At 40.2% G+C, this 20,167-nt stretch overlaps 1 protein-coding gene across 1 annotated transcript in view; it reads left to right on the top strand.

Annotated features, from left to right (window-relative positions):
* Positions 1 to 11,924, top strand: part of LOC100533545 (apolipoprotein E receptor) — a gene marked incomplete at its 5' end in the record, with an annotated part of 121,309 nt that extends 109,385 nt beyond the window's left edge. Inside the window, 3 exon segments of the mRNA XM_013088594.2 lie at positions 625 to 718; positions 4,267 to 4,417; positions 4,895 to 11,924. Of these exon segments, the coding sequence (XP_012944048.1) occupies positions 625 to 718; positions 4,267 to 4,417; positions 4,895 to 5,053 (404 nt within the window).
* Between the last annotated feature and the right edge of the window lie 8,243 nt (positions 11,925 to 20,167).

Below are 20,167 nucleotides of genomic sequence, written 5' to 3'. Positions count from 1 at the left end.
GGGGAGGAGGAGGGAGGGAGGGTTGGTTGAGTATGCGTGTGTTCTCTCATATCATCCTTATTCTAGTGTCATGTTTTATTTTCTTTTGTATTTGAAATTGTTTTTGTCTTTTGCATCAAGAAGTTCAGGATGTAAAGTGAAGTTTTTGTTCAGTTATTCTCTCCCCTGGTTTTGACAATGACAATGGGATAGTGGAATTGGGAGCTTTGTACTTTTTGATTAGTATGAAATACTCAGTGGTCCTATGTGCTCATGCACTTGGCCTATGTAACATTCTGTGACTACTGTTGAATCCTGCTGTAAGGATCATTTGTCCAGGACAATCACCTGGGTAAAAGACCACGTCCCACTTTCGCTCTTGTGGTTTTTAAAAAAATAATATTAAATATGACACTGTCAAGGAAGACCACGCACCTGTCTAAGATTATCACTTTTCTCCTCGACAATGGCTGGTCCTCTTGGTATATTAATATTCATAAGGGTGCCTATGAAGTGTGTGGGCATGCGGTTTCTTGCTCGGGAGTGTCGAAAAAAAATGAGAATATTCTTGTTCAGGGACTCCATTTTTGCGTTAGCATGTGCGTTTTGTTATGTGGAACTCACTCCTCCTTCTCTCTTCCACAGATCCTCTTATCATCGTTATTCCCATCGTTGTTTGTCTGCTACTGATCATAGTCATCGCCGTCATCGTTGTTTTTGTCCTCAGAAAGAGAAAGAGGTAAGTTCCTTTCTCTGTCATAGGCATCTGGTGTAATGGTCAGGCCTACGTTTTTCGCCATCTCATGCTTAAAATCATGAGTTCACTTCCCTCAATGGAATTAAATTTTATTGAATATTTCTGTCTTTCTGTAGACATGTTATATCTAAACTAGCCCCAGTAATCCCTGATAGACAAAGTCGAAGCAGCCGGCCTCTTAATTGACCTAAAGTGTATAAGGCTATAAAACATTTATAATAATTTATTACAATGTCCTCTGACCTTTACAGTTCTTTATTATCTTTGCTCCTGGCTCCTTCCTTTCTTTTTAAAGAGTTATTTCCCCCACTTTTCCCGATGTGGGGTTGTACCATGAGCACATGCAACATTCTTGTGTTTCATAGCCCTGTGTTCCCCCCTCCCCCCTCCAAATCATGTCAGTTTCGGTAAAATATGGGCAAGCAAGAAACAGCTTTGTGTATGGAGGAACTACATGTTAAACTCCCCATACTACCATGTCAGTAGAGGTCAAAGGTCAATCGACCACTCTCTCATGGCAGTAAATGTCACAGGAAGAGCTCCCTACATGTCATGAGAATAAGTTGCCAGCAGATAACCTTCGGCCATGTCATATGTGAGGCAGCGTGGTGAAGTCAGGCACTTGTCAAAATAATGAAGTTGAAGAAACTGGCATTTTTCCTACATTTTGGCCATTTTTATCGAAATTTTGTTTTTTGCCTCATCACCTTTTATGTCCGTTGAAGAACGCACTCATGTATGAGTTTTACTGAAAAACATGGATTAAAGGCTCAAAAATTTACATTTGCAGATCCCATGGTCTATCAAGCTATGGAAATAATCAAACTTTGGCGGCCATTTTATCGCTAATTTTACCACTGAAATCAGGCGACCCTCATCTCCTTCAGTCGCAAATATCTCATCTTAAAATTCAAAATAAATTGTTCTACTTTAATCGAAAGCAAAGCAAATGAACAAGTTTTAAGAATATACCAATAACTCCACATGCCCAAAAATTGACGAGCGCCTGATTCCACCGCGTTGTGAGACATATTAATTGAGGTCAGAGGTTAAACGCGGGCCATGTCATACCGATAGAGGTCAAAAGTTAACTTTCCACTCTGTCATATCAGTAAAAAGTCTGAGGTTAAACTTTCCAACTTGACATATCTATTGAGGTCTGAGGTTAACTTTCCACCCTGTCATATCGCCGGTCGCCTGATAAAACATTGAATTCCACAAATTTTCGAAAATCGTTTTTTTGCATATTTTGATAGTGCTCAGTGAGATACATGTCCCTGTAAAACAGTTGTTCAATTATCACAACGCAAACGCATAATCTGACGTAATAAGAAAATCGTGAATAAGCACCGTGCCCCCAAAGTCGCCTGATGAAACCGTGAATCCCACACCTGTGTGGAATTCACGATCTCATCAGTCGGTTTATGGCTCGCGGGGCTGATGGTTGGCACCGTGAACGCCTCTCTGGACCATTGAAATATGGGCGATTGTGTTGTCCAAACACAATGGTCGGTCAGTATTCACCGTTTCCAGGCCAAAGATAATAATTTATGACGTCGACTGCATGTATTTTGCGGGAAAACCTCTGTTACATAATTAAAAATGTGTGTTTCCTAGATGCAAGACTGGTATTGTTTCACAACGACTGTCAAATTCGATTGTGTAATGTGTGTGCTCTTCTAGTAGTGGGTAAAACAATTTTTTAACTTGCTCGTTTGCAAAATTATTTTTTATAAATAACGTAGTCAAGTATAAATTACAAGTATATTTCAGTGTTGAATAACAACCCAAACTTATTTTACATTGAAAGCTCACTGATTTGACAACTGAGTTTCCTAACGAGATAAGGAATTTTGAGAAGACGAGCAATGTGAACCACTTTGGGCATCAAAGAAAGCTACAAAAAAATACAGTACGGTAATAGTAGAAGAACCAGACTTCAATGAAAAAAAGTGTAATTCAAAGTACATGATGCGTTGGAACAGATCAAAGGTGCTTTTTTAACATCCGAGAGAGAGAGAGAGAGAGAGAGAGAGAGAGAGAGAGAGAGAGAGAGAGAGAGAGAGAGGGAGAGGGAGAGGGACAGACAGACAGAGAGGGGGACAGACAGACAGAGAGAGAGAGGGACAGACAAACAGAGAGAGGGACAGACAGACAGAGAGAGAGAGTGAAAGTCCAAAGACTAAGAAAACTCAACAAACAGTTCCCCGCCACTGTATCATTCTCCTTATAAATGGCAAAGAGTAATTTTCAGGATCGGAGAGACAAAAAGAGTATGAAAGATGATCATTCAGTCATTCGCGGGGTATAAAAGTTTAACATAAACCAAGTTCTCAACCCATCCACCACCAGCCCCCCCCCCCCCCCCCCCGCTGTCCAAGCCCAATAAAAAAAGGACATACACTTACACGCAATGGGAGAAAGAAGAATAGAAAAAGAGAAAGCACGCAAATGAAGGAGTATGATTTCATAAATTACATACAATATCCCATTCATGTAAGAAAGAGAGATGTTTATAGTGTTTAAATAATGAATAGCTTTCTGTTTCACTTAGTGTGTAATGTCACACTCAGTTTTAAATTGAACTTTCAAAATCTTTCTTATAACAGTATTTCGTGCTTTCATATATTTTTTTAAATGTCAGGGCCTCTAATAAGAGAAAACACACTGCCTCATAACCGTGAATACAACACCGCGTTCCCAAAAGCCTACTAATGAAATCGTGAATTCCACACGAATTCACGACCGCATCAGGCGAGATTCGAATATGAAAATCGTGAATCCCACACCTTTTCGAAAAAATGACCATCTACGGTAAAAAATGTACTATAGTATTATTTCTGAAAGGTAATTGATCAGATTTATCCATTTAGTTTATTTCTTGAACGCCAAATGACGGAGAAAATCAGTTTTTTCCCTCTCCTGTAAAATTTGCTTTGCGTGGAATTCACGATTTCATCAGGCGACAGACGATATCTGTAAAGGTTGGCGGTTGACTTTCCACCCTGTCATATCTATAGAAGTTAGAGGATAACTTTCTATCCTGTCATATCTGTACAGGTCGAAGGTTAACTTTCCACCCTGTCATATCTGTTCAGGTTGAAGGTTAGCTTTCCACCCTGTCATATCTGTACAGGTCGAAGGTAAACTTTCCACCCTGTCATATCTGTACAGGTCGAAGGTAAACTTTTCACTCTGTCATATCTGTACAGGTCGGAGGTTAACTTTTCACCCTGTCAGATCTGTAAAGGTCGGAGGTAACCTGTCATGTCACAGGCTTGCCAATTGACCTGAATTTCACTTTATGTTCTGAATTCGGCAGTTGGGAATTTGAGAGCCCTATCCACACACACTACATCAAAATTAGCCCCCTACTTGATGTCATGTTAATTTTTAAAATTTTTTAATGTAATCTGATGTTTTAACTTTAGAAAAAGTAGGCATGTTAGAAATGTCATATCTGTAGATATGACATGTTAACCTTCTCCTGGTATGTATATGTATGTGTGTGTGTGTGTTTCCCTCCATAGGAGGACCTCCCAGTATGGCCACAAACGTATGGACGACAGGGGAGGCAACATGAACGTCACCAACCCCGTCTACATGAAGAGAGACGGTGAAGACGATGATGAGGATGAGGAAGATCCCTTGGCTTCAGGGCTCATCTTTACTGGAGACGCGGTGAGTGGATGCTGACAACATGTTGCAGACATTTTATTTTTTTAATGGTATTTGTTAGCTTAGAATTATGAAGTTCCATTTTGACCTTTTTGGCTGTTTTGAGTTACTAAGACCATAAAGGTCTGAAACCAAATGTCCTATCTGCTTTATCGAAATTGTAAGATTATTCGGAGTCATTATCAAGATATTCAAAAAATTGCATTAAAAAATGCTCGGCATGTTGAGAAACTCAGAACTTTTTATGTCAAATTTCTCAAAACTAGGTACTGAGCAGATAGAACTTTGTAGTCCAAGGGTAGCAAATTGATAATAATATATTTTTTTAAATGAGGCTTTTGTATTGTTTGGCAGCTTTATAGGTCAGATAAAATGAGTTCCCTTTCTTGTGACTTTTCAGATCATAAGTTCTATTCTATTCTTGTATTGTTCTATGTGTCAACTCTCATGGCTTTATTTGTTTCCAATATTTCTTCACAGACTACAAACTTTGCCAATCCAATGTACGATGTCTACAGCAGTGACAGCACGCAAAAGTTGCTGCGAGAAGAGAACCACAACTTTGACGACTTATCTGTGCAGTACATGGGCACGGATCTTCCAGGAGATGTGCCAGAGACGCGTTCCTCTGTGGCGTAGCGACACGTGCGGACAACGCATGACGGAAGCTCATGGGTGTACAGTGTGCTGTGTGACTGAGCATGGATGTGGGTGTGCTTGAGATGTGTGAGGCAAAAGGAACTGATGATGATAAGACAGTGTGTGTGTGTCTTTTTGTGTGTGTGTGTGAATGTGCGTGTGCGTGTGCATGATAGCTGTGTAAGTGAGATATTTCCAGGTGTGTTGTATATTTGCTAAAGCAATGATGCATATATAATTATCTTGTACATTAGGCACTGAGGACTGAGATGAGCCCTCAAAGGCTTTTGGCATTCCAGAGAAGAGGGGAAGACATTGACTGGAGCAATACCTGTTTATGGGAAGAGGAGGGGAGGGAGGGGAAGAAATATGAACAGAAGCTGTGGTGACTTGTCAGTTTATACCCCCTGACCAGTGGCTGATTCAGGCCCCTGGACGTTGTGTCATGATGATGTATGTGTTTGATGTTATGTGACCTTTTTTAATTGTGTGTTCAGGACAGACAAGAGCTGTCCGTGTGAGGGACTGATTTTTACATCACTTTTTAGAATGTAAATGCTGCAGTGATTGAAATGTTGCCATGTGATTGAACTGTGAGAAATGTTGGTGGGATTTTGTCATGTTTTCTTGGCTCCAGAGCGTTTTTGATATGCTGAGAGAAATTGTTTTAGAATTTTATTCAACCTTAAAATATTGGCAAAAATATAGCAGAGAAGAGATTAATCAGGTCAGTTGGTTCTTGAAGGGTAAATTAAACTGTAAAAGCTGGAGATGTACATACTGATAATCATTGTTCAAGCGGCTCTGAAAATATTAAATTTAGATGCTAGTTGTTTTCCGGCACAAACAATCAGTGAATATTGGTTATTGAGAGTGGTGTTGTTATTCCATTGTATCTTACAGCAGTCTGCTGGGTGTTCCCATGCTTCCAGCTTTTCCCCACATGCAGCCTCAAGTTTACCCAAAGAATTGTTTGTTTCCCAACCTCCAGTCCTTCTTTCATGGAACGGACATGACCACTGGACTGTAAGTGCAATGACAGAACGCTCCTCGTTAGTAAGCATTACACCGTTTGTGACTGCTCTCAGTTAGTTTGTCCATAGAGTGGAAGAAAGTGGTGGTGGAATGATTCCTTCAATGACCTTCATTTGTACGCAAGTGTTTGATTGGGATTTGTAATACAGGGGATAGGGGATATTTATTGTGGGTTAAAGCAAAAAGACAAGCGCTAAAATTGTGGTAATGACCTTTGCTTGTTGAGAAAGTGTCACTAATGCTTGTCCTGTTGGTCTGCCACACAAATACCATGCCCCCCTCCACCCCACCATACACACACACCCTTGCCCTGCTATACTTTCTACAATGACCCTCACCACTTTGCCTCCCCAAATTCTTTTGCTTTGTGTTCGTTGTTGACATATGAGCAACTTCCATCTTGTAAGTGTAAATGATAAACAAACTTGCTGTTCCATGGAATCTGTTTACTTGTCCATGTTTGTTTGCTATTTTATTTGAAGTAGCTTATCATTTGATTGCATTGAACTATTATTTCTAGTGATACATTTGGAAGTGTTTTTTAGATTACATTTTGCATAGCTGTTGTAAAGGGAATCACATAGGTTCTTTATTGACTTAGCCTCTGTTACCTCAGCTTTTGCTGTGTACATTCCAGTTTCTGGGGACAGATGGGACTCAAACGTGAAGGGTTTGTTAATGAAATCATGTCTGTGCTGTATATCCTCAAGTGGTCAAATTCTGGTACTGTCCCAGCCCCCTCCACCATCCCTCTCCCCCTCCCCCTCACTGTGATTCCCTGTGGCCAAGGTATGGTGGCAGCTGTGATGTGCTGTGTATTGTCTGCTGTTTTCTCAGAGCTTCCAGTACAGTCTTGAGTGCACACTTCCTTCTGGTTGTCTTATTTGCACAACAACAACAACAACAACAGTTTCAAAATGTCAGCATTGCCCAATACCCTGTTTGTTTGACTGCAATCGACTACTTTAGCCCGACAGAGGAGTTTCATTTCAAAATGTCTGCCTGCGCAAGTAGTTGTGTGTCCATCAACAATCAACATTTCTTTTGTAGATGATTTGGTTTTAAAATGTTTGCAGCTGCTATCAATATTTACCTACAACAAAAGTGATAAGGTTTTAAAACGTTTACAACGACTGTCCATATTTGCTAAATAGATGTCGGTGGCTTTCAAAATATGCTTAAAAGTTTGGGTTGTAGTCTGGAGTAACGAGCGCTGGCCAGTGTGTCAACTGTTAGGCGGAAGAGTGGGCTCGTCTGCTGTATGCCCGAACAAATGCAGGGAAGTGAAATGTATAGAAGAAACTGTATACAAAGGTGTTTAGAACACTGAAACTCTTGTCTTTGCATTTGCGTGGTATCTTGTGTTTTTAAGGGTCAATTGTTTTAATAAGAGGTTTTTGTTTTCTCTTGAGTTCCCTCCTTGCTTGGACATTGACAGGAGTCTTCCTGTTTTGCCATTTGACAGTCGTCATACTTACTCTGGTCTTAACATGATTCTTATTGCTCTCCGTGACTATTTTTAAAAAATCACATAGAAACTGAGAAGAATTGCGTATTAGCGTTAATTTTCTTCCCTAGAGTTTTCTTCGCTGGTTCTGAGATTAGCATTTTCAAAAAGTTGTCTATGTTGAGTTGACTGGACTAAAGTTTTAGCTATATTCACCACAGACTTCCATCTCTCGACAAGTGTACTTTGGTTTTGCTTTTGGTTCTAATTCTTAAGAAAGAAGTATACACTTTTTTATGTGTACACTTTGAATGCTATCTCATTTTATACAGAAATCACTTGTAGTAACCGCAAGATTTGTTTAGTTGGGGTTCTTTTAGGGGAAGGGGGTGGGGGGTGTCTATTGTGACTTCATGGTCTATTGACCGCCAGAGTTGGAAGAACCTGTAGTGCTGCTGAAAGTCCCAGGTGCTGGCACAGAGACCCTTGACTATGTTAGGTAGGGCGGTACAATCTGTGTGGCCATAAACTCCGCTTATGCGCCCTGTTGGCGGTATGTGCTTCAAGGTGGACAGCATGAATGAAAAAAAGACTAGTAGTATTATAGTATAGCGTGTTAACTTTTACTGCACAGAAATTAAAAGGCTTGATGGATTGCTGTGAGGGTGTGTGTATAGATTTGTGTATTTCCTGTGTTTGCAAAAGTAAGACGGCGTGAGTGTAAGTGTGTGTGTGTCTGTGTCTGTGAGTTTGTAAAAATAAGGCAGTGTAGACTGGCTTGTCCTGCCTTTTTAGGGCATGGTTTTGATTCTGAGGATCAAGCATCCCATATTCAATGTGATTTTTAGCCATATACTTTTATAAGAGGTATATATTGTTCTTAGCTGTGTTTTCTGTAATGTATCTATTTTAATTTGTTATATCGTATATATATATATACAATGATTTCTATATTTCCCAAAGATTTCCCAATTAACTTAACATATCATATTTTGTGTAACGTCTAGATTTGTTGTCAAAGTAATGAGCTCGCTGCTGTTGTGTAACATAGTGAGTCCTGCACGTACAGATGTGAGGTGAGTCAGTTGCCGCCTTTGTCTGTGTCAGCTGGCCTCGTGTTCTCGTGGTGTCACCACCTTATCGTCGTCAAGCTGTTAAAAATGTACTGAGACCAAGTAGCAAAATATTTCAGGAAAGAGAAAAAAACTGTTTCATTCTTTTAGCAAATTGTACCTCTACATTATGTATTTTCTCTTGCTTTTTAAAAAAAATTAAGAATTTGATTTTGGACAGAGTATTCGGCTGTGGCTGGAAATTCCGGCATGAGAAACTTGCGTCGATCTCCTGAAGCACGGGTTTCTTCAGTTTACCTAACAACTGTCTAAAAAAAGTCTGACTTTTTAACTCCGCTGCTCGAGTTCAAACATAAATCGACAGTACGTGGGTGTTTCAATTATCTTTTCAGGCAAATTCCCTTGAGATGCTATGAGTTTGAAAGTTTTCAGGCAAAATGGTTGTGACCAACTTTTACCCATGAGAATATCTTGAGCACATGCAACCTATACTGCAGCTTTTAATACTGTACTGTAAAAGCTGCAATTTAAAAAGTGGTTAAAATTTGGGGCCAAGTACATCTGAACAGCTGATGGATGATATGATGACGTTGTCAGTGCCAGTGTCAAAGAATGTTGACATGACTTCTGGTGAGGTGACATTGGCTAGTGACGTCAGTACTTGGTGGGCCAGGGCTGTGTAGAGCAATGTCTTTTGTGTTACGGTTTTGAGACTAGTGGGCGGGTTGTAACCAGTACAGAAACACTCACGGCAACAACAAAGGGGGGGAATAGGGGAAGGGGAACGGGAATAAAGAATGGGCATATCAGATGATGATGACAATTTTGGATAAATGCAGTAATCCAGTGAGGTGATCAGCCCTGACTCTTCTTCAAGCTGTGTGCTACGACCGGAACATCGCAATGGGGGCATGGGCAGATGACACAATATCCCATGCATATATACCCTCACCCTCACGTCGACATGTTCCCAATGGGGACGTGTGTAGATGACAACATTATCTCATATACATGTCCTCATCTGTCTGTGTGGGTCAGTTCTGTATTATCATGGACATGTGCATGTATTATAAGTGTGTGCTGGTTTGTATGTGTGCGAGTAGTAACTGCAGTCTTCTTACTCTATATAACATTCCGTTGCTTCCTGGTTCCACACAGATTTTTCCATTAATTTATTCCTGGAATTTCCACCTATCTGAAGGCTGTGCCTGCAGCGCCGTACTCCGAAGTTTTAATGTAATGAGGACTCCGCAGTAATGACACATCATGGCAGTCTATGCTGGCTTCCCATTTCCCGTTATCAAACTTTTGTTTGTGGCAGGCAAGAAGGGGGGGGGGAGTGTATGAGCTGGAGAGATGTGGTGTAGATTAGGGGGAAGTGGTGAGGGAGAGATGATAGAGGCACAGCTTGAGGATGGATTAATTTTCCTCCTGCAAATTTTCTCCCTCTATCCAGGCTTCTTGATACATGTCTTGGATGTGATGGGAGAAAATTTCTGTCATAGCTTGTTCACTTTTGTCTGACTGATCAAAAAAATTTCAGCTCATTTGTTAATTTACAATTGTGCACGTAACTTTTAATGGCACTCCCGTAGACCAGGAACCAAACAAAAACATTTTTTGAAAAATCTTTATCCAGTAATAAAAAAAAAGTATATTTAATTGGGTGCATACACAGGATCACCACAATAAATAGTTAACATTAACCTTGCCTTCAAATTACTTATTTTGAGATGGCGACACTAGCCTGTCCCCATATTTCAGTGTGAGCTTGTAGATTTCCTCCCAAGACTGTCTAGACGTCTCCACGTGAGTCTCACAGCATACACACCTGACTATTGGAATGTGTTTCATTGGCGTGCGCTAAAGTGTGGTGTTGATGAAAATAGGTCGTCTGAACCTTATTTTGCAGTGGCCTTCAGTACTTGGCTTCTAGATTCCGTTGATCATCCAACATTTAGACCCACATGTAAAGGCCTGAAGAGATTAAACTGAGCAGTTTATTTTGATCTTGTTTTAACTGCGAACAGATAAAAAAAAAGTGAACAAACTGTAGATGGCTATGCTTCATAGTCTCAGATTAATTTATCTAACAATGAATATGGTTGTTCTGATATAAAAAGAAAAGTTGTTGCTTGGTCAGTGAAAATCTTGTGTGCTTACTGGATTGTTAGACAGATTACTGTGACAGGCTTATCTTGGTCAGTAGAACCCCAACCCCCCCTCCACCCCCTCCACCCTTAGTAGAGCTTGTCCTCCCTCAGTTGATGATGTTGCCAGGGGCTTGCCTCATTAGTTGTATCCTGAAATAGTTCTAAGTATGTTTTGCCTCTTTCAAACATATTCTGTGTTATGATTTTTATAATGTCGGAGTGTGCGAGTGTTGTCCATATACGGAACTGTCAGCTTTGTTCTGTTAATCCCTTGATATCCCTAGAATCTATGGGTGTAGGTGTGTGTGTGTGTGTGTGAGTGTGAGTGTGTGTGTGTTTGTTGTGTCTTCCAGATGTGTTCTGCTGTGTACACTTCGACTGTTTGGGTCCGGTTTGACCTCTGATGATGTATGTCGAAAGAAGAGCTACTGGAGACTCTATCTTTTATGAAAACCTGAAATCCATGAAAGGTCCAGCATATGTGCTGGTCTTTATCACTAAAGGGACTCAGGTGGGTAGTTGGAGGGCACCAGTGGTCAGTCCTACTTCTTCTGTATTCCTGTTTTGTTTCTGTATATCTACTTTGCTTTCCCCCCCAACATTAAATGACCACTCTTGTTTGTATTGATGTGTTTTTCTTAATTCAAACTCAGATTCAGGAATTCATGTCAGGGAGACACTTTATCTTGCCATGGTGACAACTCTTTCGTAAAATCTGTTTGAGTTCTTTGTTGAGATAAGGTTTGGGGGAAAGGAGGGAGGGTTTTTTTTGGGGGGGGTGGGGAGGGGGCACACATGTGGGTCACTTGGTTCATAGCCATTGGTCTACTGTTCTTTATCTTTGTTTCCGTTGCCTGTTGAGTTGTTTTTAATGTGTTTGTGTCTATCCCTCTCAAAGTTCAGTAATGTGTATACTGAAGTTCTACGTATGTTACTATTCTTTGCCTATTGCCATTCTACAGATCTGTGAAGGAAGATGAATAAATTGTTACTTGTATTTCTTGAAGATGCAAGAGTATCGTAGCAATAATATTTCCAAGAATGGAATTGCCGGCTTGTTTTAGGGGTGGCCTCTTTTTTTACCGCTGAAGGTTTTGTAAGGCTTAGAGATGTTTGTTTTCTCCATCACTGTCATGTACAAAATGTGCGGTACGTGCACGGAACTTGCATAGTCCTTGCTTATTCCCCGCATAGTCCTTGCATCATCCTCGCATAGTCCTTGCATCATCCTCGCATAGTCCTTGGATCGTACTTGCTTCAGGTTGGTTTCCTTGTTGTCTCTCTCAACACACTGATATCAAAGGCATTATACCTCTGTGATTTCTACAAGAAACGATACATTTCCAGTTGACCTAGAGCAACGACGCTTTGATATGTGATGTCCTGTATAAACAAATAAACAACGCTCCCTCACCGTCTTGACTGCTTTATATATATATGTGTGTGTGTGTGTGTGTCACGACGCGGTGGAATCAGGCGCTCATCAATTTTTAGACATGTTGAATTATGGGTACCATTTTAAAGCCTTTTCATTTGTCTTGCTTTCGGTTAAAAAATACCCATATATTATGAATAGAAGTCGAGATATTTACCACTGAAGGACGTGGGGGTCCATTGGCTTCCGAGGTAAAAAAAGTGAGAAAATTGCCATCGAAGTTTGCAACTTCCAAAGCTTGAGAGTCCTTTGAAAATGCAAATTTACATTTTTTTTGCCTTAAATCAACATTCTTCAGTAAAATCCACACGAAAATGTGTTTTTAAATGGACTTTAAAGGTGTTGAGTCAAACTAACAAAATTCGATAAAAATTGTCAAACGAACAGAAAAATGCCTGTTTCTTCGATTGCATTATTTTTACAAGCGCCTGATTTCACCTCGATGCCTGACATATGTAATACACACATGTATAAAGAGTCAGTTGTGTTACATGTGATGACAGCTTAGCCAGGTCACTGTTCACCAGTGCACACATCAGATGCTTGTCCCATTTAGGGGACAGGACAAGAGTTTGTGGTCCGTTTCAAGACGAGAGCGTAAAGTTTTTGTTGTCACTGCTGTTGTTTTGTTGTTTTTTTTCTGGCTTTTTGAAATGTTTTGGCTTCAAAATAATAGTGGCATAATTTGCCTGGATCTGATTTGCACACTCTTTTTTATGCTGTACAATAATATTATATTACTTGTGAAAATTTAGTACAATCTTGATGTATGTAGATGCATAAGTATTTATATATATAATATATCATTTGCATACAACATAGCAGATACATGTATAAGTAAAATGGATTTGAATTGTCAACAAATTATTCTAAACATATTACATATATTTAATATTGTTTTCATCAAATGAATGAAATGCCCAGCTTCCTTTAGAGTCCAGATATGTTTGTGTGAATGACTCACTTTGTTTGTGCAATGGTAGATCTGTTTGTTTGTAGATCCATGGTGAAAGACACCGACTGTCTTAGGTGTTGCTCATTCTGAAGGCTGTGGAAAACTTTGATGATGGTGATGTAGACACCACAAGGTCAGCCATTTCCCATGGTAGAAAATGCACGGACAATTGTCTATAGTGTTGTTTTTTCACTGTTCAACTCTTCTGTAGTTCTGTCATTTCTTGGAACAAGAGTGTCATTGGAGAGTGGTGGTAACCTCGGGGGAGAGAAGAAGTTCTCTTCGTTAGGTGTTCTGTTGTGGTTCCTCTCGGATTACTGTTTTGTCTGGTCACTGTGGTGTTGACTTAGAAATCTGTTGAGGATCTGAGCTCAAACTGTAACATGTTGTTCCAGAAAGATGTTTCTTTTAGACTGTGTTATCTTTGGTGTCGGCTCTTGAGAAGTGCAGCACCCTCTGCTTGATGAAAGTAGTCAAGAGAGTTTTGTTCTCAGATTGATGTTTTCAAGGTTGTGAGTTCATTCCCTTATTTAATCTATTACTGGTTTTTATCTATCCCTGTTTAGTCGGTTCACTGTCTGCATGTTTCTTTTGTCAGTGAATTATTTACAGTGTGTGTATTTTTGTAGCATGTGTGTAGATTCTGACAAGTATATCTTGGGTTTCCCACTGTGTTTAACCAGCTGTGGCCTCCCTCTCTCTCGCTTGGACTGTCCTTCTGTCTGCAGTCTTTCCATTCATGAAACTCTTGCAGTTTTAATTTCTTACTCAGAGAAATCGGTTGTAGCTTACACTTTCTTCCTTTCAGTCAGGTACACTTTTTCTTTCTCTGCCTGAGATATTCCAGTCTAGCCCACTCTTTGAGTTGAAGCTGCTTGCACTATGAAATGTTTTCTTTTTTTGGATATGTACGTGAATGTTTTGGCTAGAGAGTGTTGGATGAAGGGTCTACTGACTGTTCTCAGACTCTGGGTCGACTGTTTGTTCTCATTATCACATGCACATCGTATTGAAATATTGTTGTCTTCTCATATTGAAAATGTTAAGCAGAGCTTGGAATCAGATATTGGTCAACAATATTGCTGGCCAGTGTTACATCATGTGTCTTATGACTTTGTCTTCCGATCTTCCTGTCACATGTATGTACAGCGACCAGTTTGTGGACATCTCACACCTACACTCACACGGGGGCCCACACCAGCTCACAAACACACACACACACATACACACACACACGCGCACACACACACACACACACACACACACACACACACACACACATGCAGCAACACAACAAAATGAGTGAAAAATCACTTTTTGATAATATATATCACAATCTTTAGGTAAATTAAAGATGGCTTCAAATCCTACATGTGGGTGAAAACGGTACCTGCCTAGCTGGTTTGGTTTCGAAGTTATGGTCCTTGAAGTTGGGGAGACAGAAACGGATTTTTAGAAAATCAAAGGTTTTAAGTTATAGTCCTTGAAGTTATGGAGTCAGAAACAGAATATTAGAAAATCACGGGTTTGTCAACCATCTCAAAACAGCTGAGGTGTGTGGCAAAGACTCATGTTGTGGTATTGCTTCACCTGCATGAACTGGAACCTGCACTTGACTCATACATCTCGCTCACCAACATGTACATAGATGCCAAAGTCAGAGGCGATCTGCCAACACAGACACTGTCCGTGTGGACCATTCCTCTCACTTGCAATTCACGTATCTCTTTTGTAATTTTTCCAACCCAGTTCCATTATGTGCCAGCGTTGTTTACATGCCAAGTGTTTTGTGTCTCTCAGTCTGTCCATTTTTCTTTGTTAATGTGAACAGGGAAATGTATGTGTTGATTATGATGAATGATTTTGTTATTTCTGTGTTTGAAATTGAGTGAGATAGGAGGTGCTGTCAATGGTTGGGGTAGAGTCTGCAAAGTCAGTCAGTCAGTTTAATGCGGTTTACCAACAGGAAAAAGCTTGTAAAAAGGATTTTATTTTTGTTTTACAACTTTATAAAAGACATAGTGTTTTTATACCACAATGTGGCAAAATAATCTGCTTCGTTATAAGTCCTCCTTTGTCTCCAGGGTGTGCTGATAATGGTAACTACCATTAGCAGAAATGTTTCCTTGTTATCTGAGCAGTGGATTACATTTTTCTCATGGCTGTTAATTTGGGTAACTTTAATAGACATTTTAGGGAAGATTCTATCAAACATCACCAGATGCCTTTGTAAAAAGTTTTATTTTCCTAATCTTGTCTCGGAATCAGGCTCTCTCACACATAAAGCATAAGGTCTGCAAGTTTGTTAGTGTGAGAAATGCTGAACTATCCCACACACAAGTTTCTGACTGCTAAGATATTTACCAATTTGAAAAAATTCCAAAACCACACGGGGCTAGTTGTTGTCTCTGATGTAGCCTGACCAAGCAGACTCCAACCACCCCAAGTGAAATGTTTGGTGACAAGTTTCCAATAACAGCCAGCCTCATTCCTCGTCTTTGGATGCGTTTTCCTCGCACATGCGAATCCAGGACCATTTTAACTAAATTAAAAGAAAAAAGAATTGTGATACAGAGGAATTGCATTTATATATTTTTTTAAAGAGCATTGGTTTTCTTTTCTTGAATTGACATTTTGTGATCGATTGCTATGAGGTTTTGGAGTAGCTGATCATACTTTTTTCTTGTGGTTGTTGTTATTGTTGTTGTTGTTGTTGTTGTTGTTGTTGTTGTTGTTGTTGTTGTTTTCATGAGTAGTTAATCATTATTAAATCTGTTGTTCCTGTTGATTGGTTTGTTGTCATTGGGTTTTGTTTTTTTCCTGAGTCCAGGGAAATAGTCAGAAGCAGTTGTCTGTAACGCTCTGCTCTTCTGCAGTTTGATGAAACAAAATGAAATTTAATATCAAACATTGCATTCTCTCTTTTGTGAAATAAAAATGTTTTATTACAGATATCAGAGTTTTTGTTGCTTTCCTAATCCTATCCTTAGTCTTTAGGCCATTCCCAAAGGGGGGATATTATTATGTTCTTATGCACAGTAGAATTGTAAATGGGCTGATTTATCAATGTCATACTCATACTGTGCTGGAACAACATAGGGGGAACTGCTGCTTTTTCTTTCCGCGTCCTTGCTATCGTCATTTTTACCTCTACGTTTTTTGTATGTTTGTCCCTCTCTTTTGAACTGCTGTTTCCGGAATGCCTTGATAGTCGAAGCAGACTTTATATTGTACTATTGAGGCTATAGAGAGGTGAGCTGAGTAAGCCTGATTCCCCGTTTGGACTTCTCTGTTAACATCCACGCTCTTGGCGCTCATATGACCTTAATTAGGCCTATATGCAGTTGCGAGTGCCGTAAAACCTTACTAAAACCAAGCAACCTAATCCTTATGACATACAATGTTTTTTGTCGCCCTCGTTGTTGTGATCCTTGTTCCTGATGTTACTGTTGTCTTGTGCGAGTGGATGAAAGATATCACTAGTCTAGTAGATATCCTACTTATAATATTTTCCTTTCTGCTCTAGTTTCTGAAATTGACGGAAAATTTTGTCCTCTAAAATGTTCTCCTTTCACCTCCTTTCCTGCTCCATAACCATGTTCTGTCGTCTGCTTTTGTCTCCATCTTCTGTCCTCACCCTCTTTCCTCCTTTGCCCCTTCTTCTGGGCTTCTGACTCTTTATGCAACCTTTCTACAGTTACTCCTTGGCTCCTTACTGCTGTCATTCAGCCACACCCCTGATTTTATGGTAGGTAAGATTTAACACCTATATCCTTCTTGGGTAAGGCCGACAAAATCTTGGAGGTCCCGTTTACACGTTGTGCAAGTTGCGCACGTTAAAGAATCCTTGGTGGTCCTAAAATTGATCTGAGTAGGCTTCGGCCACCATCAGGGCAAAATTCAAAATTTATAAAATTTAATTCCGACCCGCGCACTCCTAAATATAACCTTTTGCAGTTGCGAGCGCCGTAAAACAACTACCGAAAAAACCCAACCCAACAACAACAAAGAAACACAAAAAGTTTCTGTCTGTTTTAAACTTTTCCTTAATATTCCCCGCTCTATACATGTATTTATGTCTGTTTTTTGTACATTTATTTCTCTTTACTCAAACTTGACTCAGACTGGGGTCTTAGGACCTTTTTGTGTTGCTAGTGTCGTTTAACACTTACTAAAACTAAAGACAGGGGTCTTGGGTCTTGTTACATTTGAGATTGCTATGTTGGGATTGTGGTTGCAGTTGAACAGGCTTGAGTGGTTGGAGGGTGCCTTTGGTAGGTTCACCCTTTGAAATAATAATATCTCCATTTGACCATGGTGGTTGTTTGGAGGGCGTCGCTTGTAGGTCCTACCTCACATTGCTGTTTCCGTTTTGCTTTTCCCCCCAGAGCTGGTGTTGGAGGGCGCCACTTGCTGGTTCTATACTTCATTATTTTCCTCCTGTTTTTTGTTTTGTTGTTTTTTGGGTTGGTCTGCATGCTAGGCACTTTCCCTACGTTAAAGAGTCGTTATTGTGTCGAAATGGGTTTTTATTTACTTAAAAACTCCCATCCCCCGGGGCAGTGCCACTGACTGAAGTGTCTTTATGCCATTCTCAAAGGGGGGGGGGGGCATATTTCGTTCAAGCATAGTAGAATTGTAAATGGGCTGATTCATGTCACGCTCATAACTGTGCCTGATCTACAACAGGGAACTGCTGCTTTTTCTTTCCTGATCCTTACTATTGTCATTTTTCCTCTACTTCTTTTGTATGTTTGTCACTCCCTTGTGACCTGCTGTTTTGGGGTGCCTTGATAGTCGAGTCAGACCATGTTCTGTTGAAGCTAGAGAGGTGAGCAGTCTAAGTCTGATTCCCTGTAAAGACTTCTCTGTTGACACCCACCCCTTGGCGCTCATATGACCTTATGCAGTTGCGAGCGCCGTAAAACCCTCTACTATAAAAAAAAAATTAAAAACTCCCATCTGCTTTTTCCCTGCACTAAACGACCGTTGTCGTGTAAATGTGATTCTCTTTAACGAATTGGTGACTATCTATCTAGCAGCCGTGACGGGACCTTGTGTCTCGAAGCGTTGGCCATTATTTTTCTCAAAATTGGCAGTGGGTGGTTGGCATATGCTTTGGTGTGGTTTGCTCCTTCTTTCCAAGGGTAGGCATATCGTTAGTATCTCTCCTACTTCTTTTTTTTTTTGATGTTTGTTATTCTCTTGTAAAACCTCTAATTTTCGGCACTTATATGACCTAAATTGTGTTGCTAGTGTTGTAAAACTTCTATTTCTATTTTCTTTTTTTAAAGCGAACCATTAGAATGTTGATAGGCGGGCACCACTGACAGGCCCTTCTTTTATTTTCCTGAGCTGTTTCGATCTTTTCCGCCTTTTCCACAAGTGGCTATCGTATTTATGTGCTTCCCTTTACTTGAACTAGAAAGCCAAACAACTTCTGTTCAGTAACAATGTATTTACAATAGCCTACCTATGTATACTTTCCCTCAGAAGGAGAGACTCAATAAATGATAACACATGTTTTCGCACTGACGCAAGAACATAATATTGTTGTGGCCTAAGATTTTTACTTGTAATGTACTCCGTGACTGAATGCGTCATCCGGGTGAGAGAGTGGTGGATGCTCAGGTGTTGTCTACTCTTTCTTTCCTATCAACCACCTATCTTCGTTATATCTCCTCCTTCTGTGTCTGTACTCTCTTGAAGCACCTCTAATCTTCGGCACCCATATTATGAATTGATTTTGTTGCAAGTGCCGTGAAACTCTTACGAAAGGACTTTCTAAAAAAACTGCTGAGAAAGTGACACAAAATTGGTCGCCTTAAAGCACACGGGGGCTATCCGGAAAAATTGTCTTTTGAGAAAATTGAACGTTAAGTTTTTGCCGCTTGTTCAGTTGCTGTATAACCAAATAAATATACACACCAATGAAACCGAATTTCTCCTATAGGTAGAGCAATACCCACTTTAGGTGTAGGTCAAGATTTCTGGAAACCTCCGGAATTTGGGTTAGCCCGCTTGTCTTAAAAAGCGACCTTAATTGTATTCATTTTTTTCGCACTGCTGCAAGACTGTGATTTTTAATGTGGTTCAAGGATTTTTACTTGTAATGTAATATGCACCGTGAACGTGTCATCCGGGCCCCTCTTGTGTAAATAATGCAGATCCAGGGCTTTTGGTTGTGGTATAAAGGGGGGGGGGGGGAGAAGTGCGTGGAGCACAAAAGAGTATTCACTATAGTTGACAAGACGCCTCGTACCATGTCCGTATCGTCTTCCGGTTTTTTCAGTCTCCCCGCTGTTTGTGGGCGTTTTCGTGCAGCTGAGAGTGTGCTAAGGTGTTCGGAATATAGTTATCGGCAAACTGCTCTCGAACTCACCCGTACCCACAGGCAGACAGAGACAGACAAACACACACACGCGCGCGCCCGCGCAGAAAATACTACGTCAAATCGATGCAATAGATTACCAATTACAAAAATAGTACCATCCAACAAAATTAAGTTTTAGTACCCTCAGAGTTTTACTGGACTGAAGACCACATATCAATTAGATTTTGTATTGAATGAATAGGCTTTTCATGTATAAAAGCATATCTACAGGACAGGGGCGATCTATTAGTGTTTGGACAGTATTTTCTTGCTCCTTCAGAATAAAAATTGAAGTTGTGAGACTTTTCCATTTGCGTACATTTGCTTGTTACACATTCTCCTTTTCTTATTAGTGCCTTTCTGTTTGGTCTGTGTTTTTAGTTTCAGCTTAGAAAAGGTCTTAACGTCTGCAGAAAGACGAATATATTTGGATGGGGGCTATAGAGTAATTTTGTCAGGGGAACTGTAACTGTTGGGTGGAATCGGCAATCTTATTGTATCCATATCGTCAAAAAGTGCGCGGCTCTGATAGTGCGCGGCTTTGATAGTTTCCCAAACACACAGAGAGAGAGAGAGACAGAGAGACACACACAGAGAGAGAGAGAGAGAGAGAGAGAGAGAGAGAGAGAGAGAGAGAGAGAGA

This window comes from Aplysia californica, unplaced genomic scaffold, assembly GCF_000002075.1.
Source record: "Aplysia californica isolate F4 #8 unplaced genomic scaffold, AplCal3.0 scaffold00773, whole genome shotgun sequence".
Taxonomy (NCBI): domain Eukaryota; kingdom Metazoa; phylum Mollusca; class Gastropoda; order Aplysiida; family Aplysiidae; genus Aplysia; species Aplysia californica.
Note: the sequence above shows the minus strand (reverse complement) of the source record. Positions and strands in the feature narration are given on the sequence as shown.